The following is an 18,491-nucleotide window of genomic DNA, read 5'->3' on the forward strand; positions in this document are numbered from 1 at the left end:
TAAAAAAAAAAGAATTATAAATATTTACTAGTAAAAGGCATCAGAAATGTTGTTAATAGAATTTTTTTACATATATTTTTTCGGAAGGAAAGGGGGCATAATTTTTTTTACAATTAAAATTTTAGTTTTGATAGTTAGTTGATTCCTAATATGTTCTGCTACTAATTATTCAGGTTTATTAAAGTAGGCTACTTTATCCATCTAAAATATTAAAAATATTACATTATTTTTTCTTCATTAGTAATGGAGTATTTTTAACCCTTGAAAAGAAATGACAACAAATAAAAGTACATAAAAACTACCTAGAATATTACAAAATCAGTAGAAATAAAAACAATTCTTAAAGAAAAAAATTTTCTATAGCTGATGTATACATAAATGTGTTACTCATTAAATTGTAAAATATATTTTTTAATTTTTAAATACAATAATAAAGAAAATATGATTTTCTTTTTAATTTTTTTAAATGCAAAATTTTTCTCACATATTCAAACATAACAAAATTGCCATACAACATTTTGACACATAAACGAAAGTGATTGTAATTTTAGTTTTAGTAACGAATATATCAAAAACATGATTCCCATAAAGGAATAACCAGAAATGTTCAAATATAAAGATACTAGTTGCCTACATAAATTTAATAAAATAAAATATTTATGTAGTTTTCCTGTCCTACATTTTAAAAACTTGCAATAAAAATTAAACCACTTTCAGAAGCTGAAAAAATAATTTTGTTTTACAAAAACACGAAGAAAAAAAAGATTTTTAAAAAATTGATTTAAATCAATAATTTTTTTCCAAAAAAAAAAGACAGTCGATAAAAATCAATTTTGACATCTGACACCACTACTTTAAATCAATACAACCCTAGTCCTCAATGTAGCCATAATTGACATTCTCTTGTGAGCATCAGCCATCACATATTTGTTTGTTTTGAAATATTTGTCATATCTGATTTTAAATTTATTTAATATTTTAACATTTATTTGATAATAAATAATATGAAATTGGATGTATGGATGTATAGCAGGCAAATGCACTTAACCATTAAAGAAAAAAAAATCATCAGTGCATGGAATACTGGTGTATGGCTCATAATGAAATGATATAATATATATATATCGATGTATTCCCTTTATTATTTGAAATAACACATTACTGTAATTTCAGAATGTAGTAGTTGATTAGACAAAAAAAAAAAAGTTGATTAGACAGTACATACTTTTGCTAATGAATCATATTAATACAGCTATCTATTTACAATAAATTTTAAAAACAAAAAAAATTAATAAAAAAAATAATTTAGAAGTCTAGATTCTACAGAATTATCACCTATTTTACTACATATTTAAATTTAATCTTATCACTTAATTTAATATATAAATTTAACCTTATTTCCTACAAGGCTATTTATAATTTAATCCCATGTTTGGCTGATAGTTACATAAACGTTCTAATTAATTTTTAAACTTTAACAAAACATTTTAATTAAGTTTTAATCAAGCCATCATCAAAAGATACCATTTCAGTAAGAGAGAATTTCTTAATAACAACACAATTTTGAGTAAGCATTTAACTCTCAATAAAAACATTAATAAAGAAAAATAAATAGTAAACAAAGAGATCATGAGTAACTTTTCAGGTAAGTGGAAACTTTGTATGAAAGTCATAATGAGAAAACCATTCAATTGGTTTTAATGCAGACTTTATTAAATCAAAATAATTAAATTGTTTTTAATGCATGCACAAGATCTAGAACTGTGATACTGAATATTGTTTAAATACAAAACAAAGGGAAAAGTCTTGCTACACTGAATCACATTGAGTAACATAAAATATAACAGTTTAGTAACACAAGAGTCACATGCAGCTATGCTGTGTGAAATCCGTACATAATAATTAAAATTTTCAATTATTATTGAAATTTCCTTTAAAGTTTAAGCATAGTTGTAATATTTACTTAAAAGCAATAACTACTCTGGACTTAAATTGAAAAATACAAAGAGAGAAAAAATTTTTAGCAGCTTTGTCACACCAATTATAAGAGTAATTAAAAGTTATACATAAATAAATCAATTTTATTAGAAATAATGTCACTTCATAAATGCATTTTGCAACAACATGTGAAATTTTATTTCTATAAAAAAAAACATATTAAGAAATATAAAGCAAAAAAAATAAAATACATGAAAAACACGTTAAAAAAAAAAAAGCACTAAAGAACACGGGAAAGCTTTTTGCACAAATGAAACAGTTCAAGTTGCCATTGCATAAGCATTATAGCTTATCTTATTTCTGTCAGATATTTTTTGCAGTTAAGAAATAACAGAAACAAATAAAGCTTTATTTTGCATTAAAAAAATATCTAAAAAATTTCACTGAAATCAAATGTAAACTCTAAGAAAAAAAAATACCAGAGCATAATTATAATACATTTTATTTTTTTTTACAACTGTCATTGAACAGCTGACCCAATTTTTGGGTTTATGACTACTAATGCTCAACTCCGTAGCCTTGCAATTTTAAACCCAATTCAGAAGACAAAGCAACTCCTGGATCAAGTATTGGGAGAAATTTTGTCTTTGTGGAGGACTTTTTGATGGAACTAACCTACATTTGCATTACATGGAGATGAACACCACAAGAACCTCCCACGGTTAGCCTGACGGCAGAGGGACTTTAACCCACGATCCGTCTACCACTGAGGATATTTCACGTCAGCACTTTGGTCAGTGCAAGCCGGATGCGTTTTCATATCGATCAGCCATCGGTGGATTAGAACCCGATTCACCTCATTGGAAGGCGAACGCTCTATTCCCTGAGCCATCGTGGCTCAATTATAACACATTATCAAAAACACATTAAATTAGGAAAGATATCAATGTAACAATAAAAAAATTTACATCAAAAAACTTTATGGAATGTTGTTAAACAACATAATTTAGCTATGCCATTTCTCTAAGGTGATATTACAATTAAAAATACCTCATGCAATTTATTAATTTTTCGCCCAACTTTATATAGCATGCATTTTAAACTATATCTAATTGAAAAGTAAAATACTCCTTGCCTCAGAAGTTCAAATATTAATATAAAATAAAACTTACGAGATATGGATGAAGTACTGTTTTGGAAATCCATTATTCTTGATGTAGAAAAAGAGAAACGCCTACTGGCTTTTTCAAAAAGAGTCAAACGATGACCCCCTAAAAGTAGAAAGGAAAAATTAAATATACAAATTGATTTACATATTATTAAATTCATCTCAATTGTTGCTATATTTTGAAAGATACTGATCAATCGAATAAATATTGTTCAGTTCATTCGTGAAAATAAAGATTTTCAAAAACGGACAGGTACTAAACCAGTAACTTAAAGACTAGATAAGTCTATACACATTTGACTTAACAATTCACATGCCTGTATTAGATATAAAAAAAATGCATGAAAAAATATAAATTTAAAAAATACGATATTTAAATTTTTGTGCAAGTTAATAGAAACCATACTTGAAGCTGTCATACAAATTTAAATTCTATCACTATATTTTAATAAATGGGTTAAATGATAGTTTTTTTTACATATTATTAAAACATATACAGGGTGCATTTTGAAAGTAATGCGCAAGATTTTATTGTGACGCGACTATCGATCGCAGCGCACTCAGATTGGTCTAAAAATGTGGTGGGGGATTTGTCCTTCCAAATGTGCCTAGTCTCAGGTCGCTCCAAGTAGTAGGAGAGGTAGGACATGTCTTTGCGCTAAGTCTATTTTTCGATCGAGTTACAGCGTGAAGGAGTGTTCGCTGGAACAGCGGTTAGCGATAAAGTTTTGCGTGCGGTTTGGGGAGAATGCGACGGAAACTCATCACATGCTTCAAGACGCCTTTAAGGTGAAATGCATTTCGAGATCTCAGTATGGAAGGTGGCACAAGGCCTTCAAGGAGGGTCGGAAGAAGGTCACCGACGAGCCTCGTTCTGGACGCCCAACTACAGCACGATCCGATGAAAATGTCCAGCGTGTGCATGAAATTTTGAAGTCAGACGGTCGGTTAAGCATTCAGGCAATCGCTAACACCCTGAACTTGACAAAATGTGTGGTGCACGGGATTGTGATGGAGGATTTGCAAATGTGAAAGGTTTGTGCAAACCCTGTGCCGAAGGTGTTGACGGAGGAGCAAAAACTACCAGACCCAAAGTAAGACCCCCTTGGTGCCCCAGCCTCCCTATAGCCCTGACTTGGCGCCGTGTGACTATTTTTTGTTCCCCCGACTGAAAAGAGAGGTGAAGTGAAAGCACTGGGAGTCGGTGGAGAACATTCAAGCTCATGTTACAAGGTTCCTAAGAGGCATTCCTGTCCAGGAGTTCCAGGGTGCCTTCCAGGGGTGGCAGAATCGTCTCTGCAAGTGTATTGATGCAAAAGGGAACTATTTTGAAGAATTTTAACTATTTGTACCCATAGGATCAATAAATCTACTTTTCCCAGAAAATGCGCATTACTTTCAGTATTTGCCATTATTAGCCACACCTTTTTTTGTATGATTTAAATTTATATAGGTAACATTATTTATTTACAATATAACTTTAAAAATAAAAGTCATTAAAGTAAAATTAGAAGAAAAATTACAGACATTGCGCAATATTTACAATTATGACAAAATACTTTATTTTGGGACAGAAAGAATAGCAAAATACAGATCGAGTTCTTAAAGAAAAAGCATAAAAAGGAGCTGTGAATAAATTTTATATACTAATAAATGAATATTTTACCATTTTTATTTATGTCACCATTTTCTTGTAATGAAAGACGTTCTGCGAGATTTGAAAGACCATTGTCGCTGTTTGTTTTCTGCCCTTGAAAGGTGTGAGACATGCGTCGACGAAAGCGTTTCATATTCATGTATCATTACTTAATTAAAAGCACCTAATATTTAACTAATTAAAATTATTGCTTTATATAATAGGCAGGATTTAAAAAGGCACTTGATTGGACGTTAAAATATAAGCACCATGGAATGATGCTTTTTAACAGACAGGGAGAGGGTGTAATAGTTTCTGCAGATACCTGTAAGAAAAATAGGAACAATAAGTAAATAAAACACACTTTTGACAAATAAATATACATATAGTTTATCGACAGTAAGAACTCTCCCGTCACAAAGTCTGAGGTCATATGCTGCTATAGAAAAAAAAATGGGGCATTTCAGGGAGGGTAGCCTAACCCAAAACCAGTCCTAAACAATGACCCCACACCCCCACTTGAAGTAGTTGTACCTCCTTACTATAGTAACGGCCACGGGTCCTGATGAATGCCTAAGGGAGTTCTAGATAAACTATAGGTTTCACACCAGCAAATGAAAATTTAGTGGCCCAAAAATACTATCTAATTGTTTATTTAATGGTTCAAAAATATAACAAGTTATACACATGTAAAAAAGTTTAAGCTATAATGTAAACAAATTATAGACATATTTTAGTGTGTAAATTATTTTACACATTTATGCAAAAAACAGCATAATAATTAAACTTTATAATATAGCATATTTTAAATATGTAGCATAGTTTAAAATTCTCAAAATTTCTTTGATGTAGTATATATATCACTGATTTTTGAATTCGGAATTTGAATAATATTTATTTAAGTACCTGAATTGTAGCAAGTCCATAGTAAATTTATATATCTTTTTAAATTTTTGTCAGCAGTTTTCGCTACTAAATTTTAAAAAATTTTTTCAATCCTAATTTTTTTTTTTTTTTATTACATTGATTTGACACAGCCTATTTGCATAGTTTCTATTCTAAATTCATGTGGCTCTCTGATAATTTTTCTAGCAGTTATATGATTAGTATTTCAATATCGTTTTTTAAATACGATAAGATAAATGAAGAAATATGTGAAAATATCAAGAATTAAATTTATATTTTTGACCATAATTTTGAAAGCATTGGTTAATGACTTGGAAACAATTTTTGTACACTGGTATAAACCATAAACGTAACCAAATTTTTCAAGATGCAAGTACATACACAGATGCAAGGTTAGATGTTCAATATTTTGTAAGAGCCTGGAGCAATAATAGTTTGGAATTATTTTTTAAACTTTCTTTAAAGCAATTGGAAAGGACAATTGAAATAATTTAGGATGAATTTTACCTAAAAACCTATAGAATCTCTCAACAATAGCATAAATAAAATCCAGAAATATTTTGAGCCTGAAAACAGTTTTTAACTTTTGGGAATATCAAAGCATAATAATCAGGATTGGCAATGAAGTTTGCATATGAAAACTGAAGAATAAATTAAAGAACAATTGCTTTGACTGCTGATATTTTTGGTCACAAGAGATTTCTAATATTTAACAAGCTTAATATTCTATAAATTAATATTCTTTAAAGTGTTCTGAGAGAATGAAAAGAACATCAAGCAAGAATATTTCTCTATGGATTAAAATTGTTTATGCAGTGTAAGCAGTGTTTTCACTACAGCGCAAGAAAGCGAGAATCTCGCAAATTTTCTTCTTTTCTCACATTAAAAAAAAATTTCGGTAAGAAGTTCGCGCACTCTATTAATCCATTTTAAAATGAGCGAAACTAGCGAATTTCGGAAAAAATTTCGTCTTACGACATGAAAACAGCTGCAACAAGTGTTGAGAGAAAAAATTAGTTCCTTATAATAAATTGTTTAAAGTTAGCTCTATTTTTTGCTGTTAATGAATTACCAAACTCCTTCATCGATAATTTACAGCAATTTGTAAAAGTTGAAATCTGTGAAAACTATGCTGGAAGATCTAACAAGAAGTTTGAACATGGAAATAACTTCAACGAACTTCACTGCTCTATAACAGAAATAATTTAAAAGTCTATGCTGGCAGACTTAGAGAATAGGTAAGTGTGTGCACAATGCTACAAATTTAATTAGTGATTCGGAATAGTTCAGCATCTGCTGCAAGGTCATTTAGCACCCAAAACCGAATTGAAACAAAATATAGTAACAGATATACTGATGAGCATTTGAGTAACCTGATGAGAATAGCTGATGAAAAAGTAGATATAGAGAACATTTTCCGTATGATGATGCAGCAAAAGTATTCAATAGTTTAGAAATTAGATGTTAAAAATGTATTATAATTAAAAAAATATTTTCTTCCAAGTCTAGTCGTGTTTTTTTAATTTTTAGGTGAAAAATTAAGTTAACAATAAAATTAATAAATTAATTTAAATTAATTAAATAAATTAATTAATTAAAATTAAATTAATAAAAGGGTGAGAAATTCTCTCCCATTTTATTTCTGTAATGAAAACACTGGTTTATGGTAAAAAAAATTTAGAAATTGAAAAACACTAGCAACAAGAGAAAAATAAACAAGTGAATTAAAAATTTTGAGGAAAAGTGACTGATAATAGTGTATCTTAGAAGAGGTCTGAACAGCTAATTCAAAGTATGGTAGTTTCATGCTATAATTAGGAAAGATTTCAGTATCAGTACCAGTACCTAACCCAATATCAGTGACAACCTGACAGAAACATGCAAGTAATTTAAAAGAAAAATCACATGCACGCAAACATGAACACAAAAAAATCTATATTTCGTAAATCCATGGCTTCCAAGGGCGGAATTAATTTTTGCAATTACGATGGACAAATTTGGCCATTCAAAAGTCTGTATTTCTACATAACGCAAAATGCGATATGTTTAAAAAAATATGGGCTCCTGATTGGCTTAATTGAGCCAACGTAATTGCGAAAATTTAGCAGAATTCTGCCCTAAGGCGTGCAAGGATATGAATCATTCACAGCTAGATGACAAAGTTAACAATCAGAAAACTTCACTTTGGAAACTGCTTTCGCATGATGGACACACAATTGTCAGAAAATCAATAAAATGATTATTTAGTCTGCAATTTAGGGTGAGGGGGGGGGCACTTTAGAGCTATTTTAGGTTCTAGTCAATTATCTTGTTATATATCTATAATTAGGTGAAATATTTAAATAATTCCATAAAGTTTGGTTCTACATTTCTGAAGTAGAGAAACAGAGGGGGCCCCAAACAAAGTTTTTACCCCGGGCCCCAATTAGGCTAAGTCTGGCCCTGCATACTATAAGAAGATTAAGCGCTTTCCCTTACAAACATACTAAACTGAAATATCCCCATCAATAAACGGATTTAGTACAGGAAGAAGTAACAGACAGACAAGTTAAAAAATAATAAACAAAAGAAAACAAATAAGGAGATTGCCATACTGTGATTCAGGGTTGGAGTTTTTGCCGGCAAAAAGAGGTTTTTGCCAGGACAGTGGCAAAAACCTGGTAAAAACCGGCAAAAACTGGTAAAAACCGGCAAAAACCAAATTATCTAAATTGCTGATTAAATATTATTACAAAATACTTGAAACAAATTTAAATCAATCATAAGGAATAATAATTTTGATACATTACATGAAAAAATTATTTTTAACATATTAATAATTAATATAATGGTAATAATTTTTAAGAGATTGAAAGTTTGTGATCTCTTTTCATTTTAGAATCCTAAAATAAATGTTTTTTTACAAATAAATAAATATTATTATTTGCATAATATTATTATTTATTATAAAAAATTATTATTTGTACAATAATTAACTACACATATTGATAGATATTTTATGTTTCAAATTATAGTTATATTAATTTAAAATAAGTTCATTTCACTGGAAAAAAAAGAATAATCACAAATTTTCCAATCAATAATGTTTTAAACTACTAAAATGATATATTATTACATTATCATTTAATTATGGAATAATAATTTTGTTAATTTTTTTGTAATTATTTATATTTATAGTATATATTTCAATTTTAGGAATAATTTTGTATCAAAAATGTGTTTTTGTCCTCTCATCTTGGAAAATATAGGTTTTTGCTACTTTTTGCCAATTTGCTTGGCAAAAACCTGTTTTTGCCAGGACGGTTTTTACCGGTATTTACCATGGTTTTTTCCACCTGTGGCAAAATCTTGCCAACCCTGCTGTGATTTATATCAGAATAATCACCAGGTCTTGGCAACTTCCGGGAAGCGGCCCATGAGAATCTAAAAACAACATCACAGAAAGGGACCAACTCGAAAGGTATAACTCGTAGCCATCCCCGGGTTCATAATCAATGCACCTTGCAAGTTTAAAATCTATTTGGCACCTCGGCGATTGGATTTGGTGCGCCAGACCACAGTAAGCAAATAACCCCAGCAAAATAATTTAATTCAAATGTGTGAATATCACTTTTAAATACAGTGGATGCTTGATATAAATGGCCCCTGATCTAGTCAGTCACACACTAGTTAAATTTGTATTAAACCTGAAACATTTTTTTTTCATAACAATAAACTGTAATATACAAACTTAAGTTAGAAAAGCTGAAAATATCAAAAGGTTCTAAGAATTAAAAACGAGAAGGTCAAGAAAATTAGATTCCATTCAGTTAAGGAAAACTTAGAGAAAAAGGTATTACTTTAATCTATAAATCAAATAAATACTGTGTTATATTAATCAAAATAAAATAAATTTATGTAGATTAAAAAGTCATAATGATTACATTTTACAAGCGATAAGAAAACAAATTGATGGATGGCATTGATACGAGTAAAAACATATGATAATCGCAATAAACACGAAGCGATAACAGTTGCAAAACTTCACAAGCAAAAACAGTGTTTACAACATCTTGTTGCGAGCAAAAATGGCATTAAACGCAAAAATTTATGCTTCTGATTATATTATGTGTATTATTCCACACACCCTATTCAGAGCATGAGCCGAGTAAAGAAGTAAACAAATAAGACATAACTGTTAATGACGTAATGTCCAACATAAAAAATAGAAAAACAAATGACTTCAACACGCACATTTATGGGTTATTCAAGCACATCAATTCAGAATGATCCTATAGTTGGTATCATATAAAGTTTCAAACAGAAATCACATTTATAATAAAGTTTAAAACACATAAAACTCACCTGCAGGCTATAGCAATTTTCCTTAATATCATCACAATATTACATGACAGGTTTGCCGTTCGGGAAAGAAAAAGCAGAACTTCTCTCATTGGTTAAAAAGCCGAAATCAGTCTTTTCGATCAGCTTAGACCTAACCTTTGCATTTCGATTTTCTTAGTAGAAAGGCATTCTGTTTCTGAAAATCGATAACCGTGACTCTAGATCAGATGGGTGGCTATAGAACATAAAGGACTATCCATTTTACCTAAGAATTATATTTTACTTCTAATTTTTATCAAAAAACAATATTATATCAGGAATTTAATTTTAATCGGTTCTTTCTAAGGTGAGGGAATTTAATTATCGACTATATCAACCTTCATCTATCAAAAGGTCCCTCAAGGTGGAACCAAGTTAATATGTCTTATATACTAGTGATTTGGTATTTAATACTTGTAGTGGTAATTACGCTACATTACTCCCCTTCCAGAATTTTATCTTTGATGGAACTCGATGAACAGATTCCACTAGTTGATTCATATTGTTTATTTATTTAAATCAGTTTTTGCTCATTATATTTTCTTTCTTTTTTTGTAGCATTTCGCTCAAATGTTTTTTTTTTTTTTTTTTTTTTTTTTTTTTTTTTTTTTTTTTTAATTCTTGTTTATTGACCGGGAGACTTTATTAACTTCACCCGATCTTTCCCTTTTTCTTTCTTTGAGCAGTATATATTAAGCAATTCAACTGTATTAATGTGGACCATCTACCATGTTGGCGAGTTCATATCATGTTTGCAGGTCACCAATGAGGGGATTTGATTATCGACTATATCAACCTTCATCTATCAAAAGGTACCTCAAGATGGAATCAAGCTAATATGTCTTATATACTAGTGATTTGGTATTTAAAACTTGACGCTACAAAGAAAACGAATTTCAAAGAAATCCCACTTTTCCAAAAAACAATTAAAAAAATAAAAAATACATTTACCACATACTTTTCAATTCGCGATCATAATGTTCGAGTACGCCCTCTAGCTGGAGCCTGAAAATATCAGGCATTAATTTATTAAGCTTTCATTTAGTTCCATCAAAATCATTGGCAGAATCAGACGCCATTTTCTTAGCAGCAAATAAGAAGCAAAATTTTCATAAGGAAAAGGACGAAGAACTTGAAAAAACTCTTCTTCTTTATAGAATATTATATTTCTGTATCTATGTAATTCGGAAAACAACAATAAAGAATCGTTCGCATTACTTGAAATAGTATCATTTGTGCTGATTATTAATAAATTTTTATCGTTTTCTTGGTAAGTATTTCCTAGTTTTGAAAGAATAATTTCAACTAGAATTCAGCTATTCTGTTTTTAAGTATTAAGTATATTAAAATTCATATCGAGATCTTACAATTATAACATTTTGCTGTGTGGTATGTTATCTAAAAGTAATGAAGGGATAAACTATGCATATATTATTTGAGAATAAAGTTTTCAAACAAAGAAAATATCATTTGGGAAATCAGGTAAGTGTTATGATTTTTATTATAAAAAATTTCCTTGTAAGAATTTTTTTTTTCTTATTTGATGATAGTTCTCTACAGAATGGTTTTTTTACGTCTGATAAAGAACTATAAGAAGAAACAATATGAAAGTTTTTATTTCAATATGAAGAATTTTTAAAGTCGTTTTTTTATCCTAAGAATTCTATATTTTACGTTTTTCAGTTTATAATTTTTTGATAAAAAAAGTTGTTAAAATAATTTGTTTGAAAAATCAAATGGTATAACATTATGTGTATACGTCTTGCATATTCTAATGTTTGAAGTAATATGATTCAGAAAAGTATGGAATAAAAATTCGGTACTTACGTATTAACACCACCGCAACTACATATTTGGCGGTTTTTAAGTGCCGCCAATCTACAGCTAAAAGTTTTGCAACAAGTCATAAAATAAAACACTTTGTTATTTAAAATCAAAACACTTTATTTAAAATCAACGAAGTTAATCGGATTTTTGAGGAAAACGGGTCGATATAGAGTTTAACATAGATTCGAAACAATCTCTATTTTCTTTCACCTGATGCTGTCGCCATATGCAGAGCCTGACTAAGGCAGGGGCATACGGGGCAGTTGCCCCGGGCCCCACATCAGAGGGGGCCCCCATTTCGAATAAAAAGTTCATTTTAGGTTTCCTTCTGTAATGAACTTTTTCTTTAAACAAAATAAAATCCGTCAGTTTTATGTTGGCTTCTTCATTAATGTATTGTATAAACACAAAAAATCTATAATGCGTAAGTAAATCCATGACTTTCTAGGGCGGAATTCAGCTAAACTTTCGAAATTACGATGGGCACGTTTGGCCAATCAAAGGCCTGTATTTTTACATATCGCAAAATGCGATATGTTTACAAAATACATGCTTCTGATTGGCCTAATTGAGCCACCATAATTGCGAAAGTTTAGCTAAATTTCGCTATAATGTCAGCAAGGATATAATTGGATATGGGTTTTTCACAGCTAGGTGATAAAATTAACAATCAGAAAATTACCTTCGGCATGACGGAAAATTAATTGTCAGAAAATTAATAAAATGGACCGGACGATATTTCAACTGACCATTGGGGGGGGGGGGAATTTATAGCTATTTTAGGTTCTAGTTAATTTTCTTGTTATATATGTATTATGAGGTGAAAAATTTAAATACCTCTATAAGGTTTAGTTCTTCATTACTGAAGTAGTGAAGCAGAGGGGGCCCCCCAAAGAAGTTTTTGCCCCGGGCTCCAATTAGGCTAAGTCGGGCCATGGCCATATGAACTCTAATGAATAAGTTTCCAAATGAAATTACATTTCCAAAACGTACGTGAACAGTAATAAAGTTTCATGTCATGAGAATTGGTACATTTTCGTTTTTTTTTTTTTTTGTAAAATATTTCGCTCCTGAAAAAATAAAATTGCATCTTGTTCTATTTTTGGCAAATCCCAAAGACGCATTTTCGTAGCCCTAAAAAATGTCTTTTATTTTTTCCTTAACAAATTATCTACTCAACATTGGATTTTTTTTCACACTTATTTTTGTGTTTAACAACCTAATAATACTGCAACTAAAATTCTTAATGCCACTAATAAAAAAGGTTAATATTATTTAAGTATTGCAAACTAATTATTAAATAACTGAAGCCAGTTATTTTTTATCAAACTAAAGATATTAATGAATTGCAAAGAAAGATAATCAACTGGTCCAATGAAAAGTTAATTAACTTAGATCGAAAAACATTTTTAAAATTAAATTTATTTTGGCAGGGAAGTCTTCTTTATTTACAATTAGATACTCTAACTATATATTTCATAAGTTTAAAATTACTTGTATTGAAATAAATGTGCATAAAATTAAAGGGTTATAATTCTCTCTCTCACTCACTCATTCGTACGCCTGTTAAGGCAGAAGGGTGCGATTGTTCTTGTTTTCCAGTGGCGCCATCTATGGCCAAGAATTCGACTTCTGTCACACCCATACGTCACCCCCGTTTATAGGGTGAACCCATTCATTCATCCACAGATCGTAATTTTGACCTGAATCAGAGAACGATCAATCTTCAATTCAGTACCCCCAGAGGTATTGATTTGTTAAGGGAACATGGAGGACTTTGCGACTCGACAGATTTAACGTGCATTAGGCACCATTTTACTACACGGGGAGTATTCGGCCGGCGGGGTTCGAACCCACGAACTCGCGGACATGAGCCCAGCACCCTACCGATCAGGCTATCTCGGTCTCAGGGTTATAATTGAAATATATATTTATTGGTAATAAAACAGCAAATTATATTACATATTACAATGAACACATTAAAATATGAAAATCATATGAAATGAATAATTAAAAATTAAAATTTAGAAGTTATAACCTTATCTACATTTAAGCTCTTTAAAAAATGAGACAGAATGTTTTGTTTCTTAGTTTATTAACTTATTCCTTAATTCTATGAATAAAACTTTCATCATTAACGAGATTTGATATCAACGGTTTATTATCACAGCCTTAAAGTACCCGAAAACCTTCGAAGACAAATTTTGAAATGTCTTATTTAGATTTATGTATGTATCATACACTGAAACATGGTATGAATACAAAATAAGAAGAAAAAAAATTTAAAAGAAATAAGTGGGAAAACTGGCCAACTCTTTTAGAAAATCACATATCTCTGTTAAAATTTATTAATCTTTCATTATTCTTGATTTATAAAACTCATAAAAATTAGAGAATAGACTAAGGATTAGACGCAATATTAATATTTAAATATTTTACAGCAAATATGGAAACCTATTCGGTAAAAAAAGGCCGAAAATTGCTATTAATTATTTTTATTTCAGTTGTAAAACAAAAAAAAATAATCGTTCAATCCTTTATTTCGTAGTCTATTCCCAAGACATGTATAGAAAATATTCATTCAAAATTTCAAGCATTTTGAAGTAAAATATATTTTAAGAGATTTCATTTCGAATGAAGAATAATAACTGAAAAATAAGTTATGAGAAAATTTAAAAAAGACGGTTATTAATTTAATAACTAATACCAACATGGATAGAAGCTTTCTTTAAATAAAAAAAAAATCATTATAACTTCTGCTCTAATTGACGAAGAAACAAGGCTCAAGTGATGATTGAGAGAAGGAAAGTCCATAGTTTTGTTTCACATAAAAACTAAATGATATTGTAGTCAAGGTCGGCATATTAGAATTTACACATTAGAAAATGCAGTACTGCATAAATAGTTTTTATGATTTAAAAAACAATATTCAAACCGATGATTTTTTTAAAAATATTTTTAAATCATACTAACCCTGTTTTTTATTTCTCTTTAAATTTTCCACCAGCAGAGTTCTTAAGGATTACCCTTCAAACACACAGACTCACAAATCGACAATAGTTGAAGATTTTGATGCAATTAATTTCTATGCAATAAAAGTTGAATATAAGTTCCATGTTATTTTAAAAATTTACACTCCTGATATGAAGGAACATTAACTGAAATTACACACATTTGGAAATAAAAATTATAATTAGTACGAATTATATACCCGAGGAATTGCAAAAATTTATCCAAGAATTAACAAATGTAAAGACAAACTTTTAATATAAGTGTGTAGGGGGCTGGGAACTGGCCTTGCGTAAGAAAGGTTCTGGGTTCGAATCCCGGGAAAAGCATGGATGTTCTTTCATTCTCTGCACTATCTGTTCTTACTGTGGGAGCAACGTTGACCCACCTAATAAGGTGCCCCTGAAAGAGTGGTCAACAAATCTGCCCTTCAGATGCCTGTATTGATGAAAGGTCATTCCCCAGGTAGGCATTAGGGGAAAAAAGCTTTCAATATAAACATTAAGCAGTTCTACATTTTTGGCGGCCCTGGGCGGTCACCCAACCCTAAGAACGGCCCCGATATGCATAAAAATCAACAAAATTATTAATAATTTCTTACATTAATTATTCCAAAAACGGAAAATTTAATATTTTATTTAGCAAACGTGACCGAAAAGTGAATTTAAATTTATTGAAATCTTTTAAAGACACTTACATGTCAAATTCAAAAAAGTAAAAAGCCATAATCTTTACAGAATAAAATATTTGCTAAAATAAATAAGTTATTTTGAAGCTAATATTTTCAAAACATTTTAATTCTTCCACCAATATGTTACTGATTTAACGAGTTTATACTTAATTACTCCATTCAATGATTAAAACTTCATGAGTAAAAACCATTTAATAAATAAGTACAGTGGGTGATCTGTTAACGAACAAATCGGTTAACGAACAAATCGGTTAACGAACACTTTCACGAAAGATTTTTGTGTTCGGATAACGAACACATATTCGGATAATGAACACTTTCAAGGAAGATTTTTTGTGTTCGGACAACGAACACAGAATGAACAAAACGAATTCTAACGAACACTTCTCGGCCTGAAAAAAAATTTATATTAAACATTTGTTATCATTTTACATACAAACTAAGATCACTGAAAGGAGAAATGTTTAAAGCATGCTTAGTATTGATAATTACTAAATGAAACTTGAATTATGGAGAATGAAGGAGTAACGAAAATCACATCTGCGAAGCAAAGAAATGCCATCCATGACAAAATGGAAAGGCTGCTTTTAGTTTGGATAAATGAACGGGAAATGAAACGAGATGTAACTAGTATGCCTATCATTCTAGAAAATTTTTTGAGAAATTGAAAGAACAAACTCCAGGTTCGTCATCCGAGGAGTTAGAATTCAAGGCTACCACTGGCTGGTTTACAAAGTTTAAAAGAAGGTCTGGAATTAAGCATGTATTAATGCATGGTGAGTCTGCTAGTGCAGATAAAGAAGCAGCTGAGAAGTACTGTCTGAAATTTCAAGAATTCATTGAAACAGAAGGAAATCGTCCACAACAAATATTTAATTGTGATGAAACTGGTTTGTTTTGGAAGCGCATGCCGAATTGTACCTACATCACGAAAGATGAGAAAGTGTTCCCGGGCATAAACCTATGAAAGACCGATTGACGTTCTTTTTGGGAGCTAACGCTAGTGGTGATATGAAGCTTAAACCACTTCTCGTTTACCACTCTGAGAATCCCATAGCATTAAAAAAAATTCCATAATTAAGAGCAAACTGCCAGTAATGTGGAGATCGAATCAGAGGGCATGGCTCACGCAGTATCTTTTAAAAGAATGGCTAGTTTGCGTCCTGAGCATCAAGGACTACCTAGATACCAATGACTTGCCGTTGAAAGCACTGCTGCTATTGGGCAATGCACCAGGACACCCAACGGATCTTGAAGATAATTTGTTGACAGACTTTCCCTGGCTGACAGTTCAGTTTTTACCTCCGAATATGACTTCGCTGATTCAGCCGATGGATCAGGAGGTTATTGCGGCTTTCAAGAAATTGTACACTCGCTCGCTGTTTCGTCGGTGAAGCAAGCCTATTCTCCTCAACAATGACTTTAAAAAAGTTTCGGAAAGAAAAATTTGACATTCTTGAAAATATTCGTATCATTCAAAAGGCGTGGTCAGATGTCACACAGCGACAGTTTATTTCTGCTTGGCGGAAGCTGTGTCCTTCCTTCGTTCAAAGAGACGGAGGTGATCAGGGAGACATCTCTGAAATTTTGACATCTGCTAGAGATCTGGAATTGGAGGTGAACGAGGATGACATAGAAGAGCTCATAAAGGGACATGAAGATGAAATGACGACAGAAGAACTCCAAGAAATATTGAATGAAGAACACCAAGAAACACAGCTAAACGTGTCTCCTTCTGAACGAGGTTCTGAACGAAGACGAAAGAGGACCAATGCCGACATCTGCCATTGAAGATCTTTTGAAAAAAAATCTTTAAATGGCAACCAAAGATCTTTAGAATGGCAACCAAACCAAGCTGATGTCAGTTGGGTTGGGGATCTTTACAACGACAATGCTATTAATTACTTCCCGAAAATCTTGAAAAAGAGAGAAAAGCAATTGACATTGGACATGTTATGAAAAAGACTGATTATATGCAAGACTATATGCATATATTATTTTTTAAAAAACTTACTAAGAAATTAGACAATTTTTAAAATTTAATTTTTTGGGTCTCCAGAACGAATTAATCGATTTCACATAGAAGTTTATGGTGAATCGATGATCGGTTAACGAACAATTCGGATAGCGAACATAATCTTAGAACGGATTACGTTCGTTAACCGATCACCCACTGTATTAAAAAATAATTAATTCGCAGCTAAGATGTTGTTGTTGTTGTTCATTTACGTTGCACTAGAGCTGCACAATGGGCTATTAACGACGGTCTGGGAAACATCCCTGAGGATGATCCGAAGACATGCCATCACAATTTTGATCCTCTGCGGAGGGGATGGCACCCCCGTTTCGGTAGCCCGACGACCTGCACGCGAAGTCGAGCACTTTACGGTCGAACAGTTTAACGAGGACCAATACCGCACACACTCGGTCCCTACGCAGGCTGATCCAAGTGGTCACCCACCCGCACACTGACCGCAGCCAGTGATGCTTGACATCGGTGATCTGCTGGGGACCGTGTCTTAACGATCAGTCCACTGCGGGACCAGCTAAGATGTAGACATAATTTTTCATTACCCCACAACCCCAATAACAAATAGTTTGATGAACGGCAAATCTCTTCGAAACCCGATTGGAAAGTGGAAACAGAATATTCTGGAAATATAGCCCACTCAACAAAATAATCCCTCCTCCTTTTAATAAAGAAAAATATTTGACCTCACTGCTTCCAAACGTTGCAAGAAAACACGAATTTTTTGTTGATCTTTCAGGATTGCGTAAAAAACGCCAAAATAGACTCCAAAAAAATTCGAAATTTAAATAAAATGAGAAAAGTTGCTTATTTACAGACAAAACTATGCGGCTGCGTCATCTTTGACGTAAAAAAGCAGCATCAATAAAATTTTATCAGAATGTTCATTTATAAATATTCAGCTTTCCGTATTTTTCCCTCCATG

The 18,491-nt window shown here is 31.2% G+C and overlaps 1 protein-coding gene across 5 annotated transcripts in view; it reads right to left on the minus strand.

The window, feature by feature from the left end:
• LOC107440460 (cyclin-dependent kinase 5 homolog) overlaps positions 1-10,376 on the minus strand; it is a 102,882-nt gene extending 92,506 nt beyond the window's left edge. Inside the window, exons 1-3 of one of the 5 annotated variants that reach the window (XM_087168525.1) lie at positions 9,993-10,376; positions 4,773-5,067; positions 3,111-3,209 (exon numbers count right to left, since the gene is read on the minus strand). In XM_087168525.1, coding sequence (XP_087024651.1) covers positions 3,111-3,209; positions 4,773-4,902 — 229 coding nt within the window. In that variant the 5' untranslated portion in view covers positions 4,903-5,067; positions 9,993-10,376. Of the gene's footprint in view, positions 1-3,110; positions 3,210-4,772; positions 5,068-9,571; positions 9,789-9,823 lie in introns of those variants that run through there. The other 4 variants (XM_087168542.1, XM_087168531.1, XM_087168563.1 and 1 more) reach the window with 4 other exon arrangements.
• Between the last annotated feature and the right edge of the window lie 8,115 nt (positions 10,377-18,491).

This window comes from Parasteatoda tepidariorum, chromosome 1 (genome assembly GCF_982258835.1).
Source record: "Parasteatoda tepidariorum strain Cologne lab strain chromosome 1, Ptep-v5.0, whole genome shotgun sequence".
Classification (NCBI taxonomy): domain Eukaryota; kingdom Metazoa; phylum Arthropoda; class Arachnida; order Araneae; family Theridiidae; genus Parasteatoda; species Parasteatoda tepidariorum.